Raw genomic sequence first — 6,000 nt, 5'->3', positions numbered from 1 at the left:
GCCCTTCCCCAGCCTTCTCCATAGTCAGCTGGTCAGGGGGGTAGTATCATGGTGGCAAGCAGCAAGTGGCCTGTCACAGCTGACAACTTCATAGTGAAGCTTGGCCACCACAGAAACAGCAGCAAAGTTGAAATGCACTTTTCCACACAATCTGAGATGCTTCAGGAAGAATGGAAGGCCAGAGCCGGGAGTTTGGCCTAGTGATAGAGTGCTTACCTAGCATGCACCAAGACCCAGGTTCAATTCCTCGGTATTATGTACATAGAAAAAGCTGGAAATGGTGCTTGGCTTAAGTTGGAGAGCTCTAGCCATGAAAAAGTCCAAGGACAATGCCCAGGCTCTGAGTTAAAGTCCCATGACTGGCAAAAAAAAATTTTTTTTTTTGAAAATGTAGGGCCACAAAAATGTGAAACCATAAAAGTAAATTCTCCTTATAATAAGGAACTGAGCATTGGGCCACTTCCCCTTTCAACAGGAAACCCAGGGATCCTTACCTTTAGAGCTAGTATTTCTATTTCTGTCTTGGGTATCAAATTTATATTTTTCTTTTTTTGCCAGCCCTGGGGCTTGAATGCAGACCCTGGGCACTGGCCTTGTACACTTTTTGCTCAAGGTTAGCGCTCTGTCACCTGAGCCACAGCGCCACTTCTGGCTTTTTCTGTGTATGTGGTACCAAGGAATCAAATCCAGGACTTCGTGAATGCAAGGCAAGCACTCTACCACTACTGATCACGCTCCTAGCCCAAATTTCTACTTTTCTACCCTGGGTGTCAAGAGCACTGGGTCTCGTCAGTGATACTGGATATTTAGTATTTGGGGTTTTGTTGTTTTTGCCAGTCCTGGGGCTTGAACGCAGGGCCTGAGCACTGTCCTTGGGCTTTCTCAAGGCTACTTTAGCCACAGCATCACAGCATCAGCTTTTTCTATGTATGTGGTACCAAGGAATTGAACCTGGGTCTTCGTTCATGCTAGGCAAGCACTCTACCACTAGGCCAAACTCTCAGCCTTAGTATTTTATTATACAGCAAGATGTGTGTTTTATAGTTTAGCCTAACTATGAGCTAAAGAGTATTGTGAATATATTTACAGTAGCCCAAAGGCATGATATGTGGTAGGCCCAGGTATTTTAAATGCAGCTTTTACTTAAGGTATTTCCAACTTACGATGAATTTTTGTAGACAAGAGGAGCCCATGGTAAGATGAAAAGCTTCTGTATTAACCTTCAATGACTTATGTACTGTCCACCAGGCTGAGAAAGCCCAGAGCAGAGATGCAGGTTAGATTACTTGCAGGACCTAATGCAAGTGTTATCAATGACCTGGGAGAAAGCTCTAGCTCTTCCCAGGCCATTCATCATCATCCTCTGCTTTCCTGACTTGCTGATTCCTGCTTTGACCCTTTCCAAGCCACCCTTTTTCTCTCTGGGTTAGGGTGAAGGGAGACCTCAACTCACCAAACCCACCAAACCCTGGGCCCCCATGCTATCTCCTTCCACACTCAGGTCCCAAATAACCAGGCCACACACTGAATTTCAAGTATCTGTCTCTTCCTTTCACTCTCTTCAAAAGAAAAAAATAAATAAATTGCAGAAGGCGGCAGCACTTCCAGTCTTCCCCTGGACACCCGACCCCTGACCCCAGCCCCCCACCTCCCTCCCATTTCCCCAGTCCCTAGACCCATCCCTCCCCTTTCCCAAAAAAAGAAAAAAGAAAAGAAAAAAAAAAAATCCCAGGAAAATTAAAAAAAAAAAAAAAAGCCACAGACCTTCCACTCATGCAAACCGGCAAAGAAAAAAGGTGGGGGTGGGGGGGCATGTGGAAGGCAGGGGACCCCCGGGGGTCCCCTTACTTCTCCCTCCAAAAACCACCTTTGAGAAGAAAATAAAATGGAGAAAATAAATGGGAACTCAAGGAACATGGGGAGTTATGATGGGGGGCGGGAGGACCCCAGACCCTGCGTCAGGGGAGCGGAGGCCAGTGGCTCTGCATCCCTATAGAGGGTATTCCTTGAGAGGACCCCGACTTCTGGAATGTGTGTGGGAGTAGATGGGGGAAGCAGCAGCCCCCAGTGGGTCTGTGTGTGCGTTAGGGGAGGGCAGGGGGCGGGTCCTAAGGAGCAAGGGCTTGAAGCCAGGAGCCCTGCTCCCCCACCCAGGCCCCAGGTTCCTGGGGTTCAGGAGCCCAGTCTGGGGTGCAGGGATACATGCAGAGGAGTGTCCCCCCTCCAATAGGCTGGATCCAGTTAGAAAGGAAATAAATAAGAAGGAATGGGAGGGAGACTGGGGATATATAGGGCTTGGGCAATTCAGTCCAGACCAAGGGCCCAGGCGATGGAGGCAGGGCGAGTCCAGGCCAAGCCAGGAATCAGAGTCTCTCTCGGGCTGGAACCCAGATGTAGGGGCCTGAGAGGTCCTCGATGACACGCTTCACCTTGTGGTAAATCTCCTCAAAGCTGTCACCCTCCACGATGGCTAGGACGGAATGGAACCCAGAGTGAGACTAATGGTCTAAGTAAGGTTGTTTAACCAATGGAAGGGGAGCAGCCCACAGGAACACGTACCTTATTATATTTTATTTGGCTTTGATCAGTACTGGGGACTTGAACTCAGAGATTTGTACCCTCACTTATCTTTTCTTCTTTTTTTCCTTTATTTTGTCAGTCATGGGGCTTGAACTTGGGGTCTGGGCGCTGTCCCAGAGTTTTATTCATTCAAGGCTAGCGCTCTACCACTTCAAGCCACAGCACCAGCTCCAGTTTTCTGGTGGTTAACTGGAAATCAGTCTCATAGACTGTCCTGCCTGGGCTGGCTTCAAACTGGGATCCTCATATCGCAGTCTCCTGAGTAGCTAGGATTACAGGTATGGGCTACTAGCATTTGTCTTCAAATATATATTTACATTATTATTACATAGTAATATGTGTAATATATTGTATATATGTATATATTAATCGAGGCTGGTGCTTTATCAGTTGAACCACACCTTCACTTCCAGCTTTTTACTAGCTAACTGGAGAGAAACATCTCACTGGCTTTCTTCCCCAACTGGCTTCAAACCACAATCGTCAGATCTTAACCTCCTGAGTAGTGAGGATCACAGGTATGCACCACCAGCCATCCTTTTTTTTTTCCCTAATTCTCCAAGCCATGAGCCCTAGGACTGTGTCCCCCCACACCACACACACACAGAGACACCTCTTCCTACGCCATTCCCACAGTGGGGCATTTTGTCGAGTCTGAGCAAAGGCACCCTGCGAGCATCACCCATATGGTCCCAACCTGGCTGCAATCTCACCTGAGAAGCACTCTGTGAACTCCTGCTCCAGTTTGGTGGCTCTGTCGAAGGCTTTTCGGGCTTGTTCCTCTGTAATCCGCTTGTTAATCTCTCTGTGAAGAGGGAGAGAAACAGAGACCTGACGGTGGGCCTACCCCCTGCCTTTTACCTCCATTATTCAGGGATATTAAGTGGTAACCTGGATTTCCTTATTTGGACATGTAACAACAACAACAACAAAAAAAAACATGTGATATCCTCTGGATTCACAGCTGAGCCCTCACCCAGGTAACCCACCCCAACCAGGCTCACAGGACTTCTCAGGAGCTCAACCCACCAGCCTTCAGCCAAAAGACCCTCACTCTTAACTACCCTTGACACTTCAGCTTGCCCCTTGATGAGAGTTGTAATCCTGCCTGGCCCCCACCAAGGCAGAAGAGGATAGGAAAGGCCTGAAACTTCCTGCAACCTCAGGCCTTCAACTCTCCATGCAACAACCACCTCCGAGCTGCTGGAGTCTCTGTCCAAGGTTCAGAGGGGCGAATACAATGCAGAGGCCCAGGACCACACAGGTGTGGGGAGCAGAGGGGAGGCCCCCAAGACCATACTCACAGCACATTCTCCAGGGATCGGGGGCGAATGAAGATGGCGATAGGGTGCAGGTGGGCCGCCTGCAGCCGCCGCACAGCGTTGGCGGAGACATCGAGGATGCAGTGCTTCCCCTGGGGCAGGCAGGGGAGGCAGGCGGCGGTGGGGGACGGCGGGTAGCGGAAAAGGACAGACAGAGGTGCCAGGAAGGGATGGCAGGACATGGAAAGGTGAGCATGGGTGAGTGAAAGTGGGAAGAGGTATGGACGGACAGACAGAGTGAAGACAGAGAGAAAAGAAAAGAAGGGAAAATGGCAGGCCAGGTACGAGGGCAGGAAAAGAACAGTGGAGGATGTGATGAGAAACAGGCAGGGAGGGGATACGAAGCAGAGGCAACAGGCCGTGGAGTGAGGAAGGGGGAAGGCAGGCCAGGCCAGGTAGGGAAAGAAAGCCAAGGAAAAGGAGAAAAGAAGTAGGATACAGGGAGGAGGGAGGGGAGGACAGACAGAGGACAGACAGATGGAAGAAACAGGAGAGACAGATGGGAGGGAGGGGAGGCAGATGGAGAAAGGAGCCAAGGAAGGAGGGCAGGCAGGGTGCAGAGCAGCAGGAAAAAGGAGTTGGGAGTGGGAGGGGAGTTAGGACCCCAAGAAAAGGGAGGGGAGAAAGCCAGGGGGGGAGTTGGGAAGTTGGGAAAAGCCAAAGCACCAAAGACAAGGCCACAGGAAATGTAGAGAAATGAGGGCAAGGGAAAGGGAAGCAGAGAGGAGAGACAGATGGTGATGAGGAATGTGGGGTCAGGAGTGAGGGAAGCAGACGGTCAGAGTTGCCCAAGAGAAGGAGGTGGAGGAGCCGAGCGGAGTGGAGACCCAGCAGGGAAAGAGACAGAGAGAAAGAAAGTTAGAGAGAGCTGGAAGGAGGCAAGGGGGTGGGGAGAGGGCAGAAGGAAGAGGATGGGATGCCCACTGGGTCCTACCTGCTCGGCTACCTCTCGCACGGACTGGACGCTGGTTCCGTAGAGGTGGCTGTTATACTGGCCAGCCTCAATGAACTTGTGGGCCTGAATGTCCTTCTCCATTTTCTCCCGGGACGACACAAAATGGTAATCCCGGCCATCTATCTCATATTCCCGTTTAGGCCGTGTCGTATCTGCCAGGAAGTGACCCAACCCCCCCAGAGATCTAACCACCATCTCCCACTTTCATACTGCTCAAAGTCAACAAGCCTCCCTCCCCTCCCCACATACCCCAGAATGTCCAGCTGGTCTCGGTGAGGACCAAGACTGAGGAGACACAGAACTGATTCCCAGGGGAGGGGCCCCTAGTTTCTGGTTCAGACTTGCCTACTGGAGAATACAGGGGCGAATGAAATGAACCCTTTCTCCAATGAAGCATGTCCCCTAGAACCCCAATACCTACAGGCACTTCTATGACCCTCACAACTGGGGCTCCTAAGTCCCTCCCTACCCTCCATCCCCACCCCACCTCACCACCATCCAAGGTCCCAGCACTCACGAGGGACACAGGATCCAAACTTGTCGGGGAACTCGGAGAGGAGATCATCATTGGCTCGGTCCTTCGTGGGGCCAAGGATGATGATGGGGCGAGCGTAGTGCACTGAGGAGAGAGCTGGGTTTAGGCTGCGGACAAGCCTGGGGGGAGCAGAAGGGCTGGGGCCAAAGCAGGGGCCAGGTCTCAGGGCTCACCTTCCATCTGTGTCACTGTCTCGTAGCTCAAAACAGAGTCTTCTCGACCTGGTTGGAAAACAGACATTGGCAAAAGGCTCCAACAGAAGCCTGGGGCCCTCACTTGCCTTTTTTATTTTTGAGTCTTAGGGCTTGAACTCAGGTTTGAGCACTGTCCCTGAGCATGCTTTTGCTCAAGGCTAGTGCTCTCGCTCCACTTCCAGTTTGTAGGTGACTCACTGGGGATAAGAATCTCACAGCCTTTCCTTCCTGGGCTGGCTGTGGACACAGTCCTCAGATCTCAGTCTCCTTGAGTAACTGGGATGACAGATGTATGCCACCAGCACCCAGCTGTTTTTTTTTTTCTTCAGATACTGGGGCTTGAACTCAGAGACTGGATACTGTCCCTAAGCTTCTTTTGCTCAAGACTAGGGCTCTACCACTTCAACCACAGCT

General features: G+C 51.0%; 1 protein-coding gene across 11 annotated transcripts in view; it reads right to left on the bottom strand.

Moving 5' to 3' along the window:
* Positions 1 to 1,529: 1,529 nt before the first annotated feature.
* Positions 1,530 to 6,000, bottom strand: part of Dlg4 (discs large MAGUK scaffold protein 4) — a 30,355-nt gene continuing 25,884 nt past the window's right edge. For 10 of the 11 annotated variants that reach the window (XM_090349731.1, XM_090349732.1, XM_090349735.1 and 7 more), the window contains 6 exons: positions 5,566 to 5,613; positions 5,375 to 5,476; positions 4,837 to 5,009; positions 3,885 to 3,994; positions 3,294 to 3,385; positions 1,530 to 2,470 (listed from right to left, as the gene is read on the bottom strand). In XM_090349731.1, the coding sequence (XP_090205857.1) occupies positions 2,364 to 2,470; positions 3,294 to 3,385; positions 3,885 to 3,994; positions 4,837 to 5,009; positions 5,375 to 5,476; positions 5,566 to 5,613 (632 nt within the window). In that variant the 3' untranslated portion in view covers positions 1,530 to 2,363. Of the gene's footprint in view, positions 2,471 to 3,293; positions 3,386 to 3,884; positions 3,995 to 4,836; positions 5,010 to 5,374; positions 5,477 to 5,565; positions 5,614 to 6,000 lie in introns of those variants that run through there. The other variant, XM_090349740.1, reaches the window with a different exon arrangement.

This window comes from Megascapheus bottae, chromosome 17 (genome assembly GCF_031878675.1).
Source record: "Megascapheus bottae isolate mThoBot1 chromosome 17, mThoBot2.hap1, whole genome shotgun sequence".
Taxonomy (NCBI): domain Eukaryota; kingdom Metazoa; phylum Chordata; class Mammalia; order Rodentia; family Geomyidae; genus Megascapheus; species Megascapheus bottae.
The sequence above is the reverse complement of the archived record's forward strand: the minus strand, read 5'-3'. Positions and strand labels throughout refer to the sequence as shown.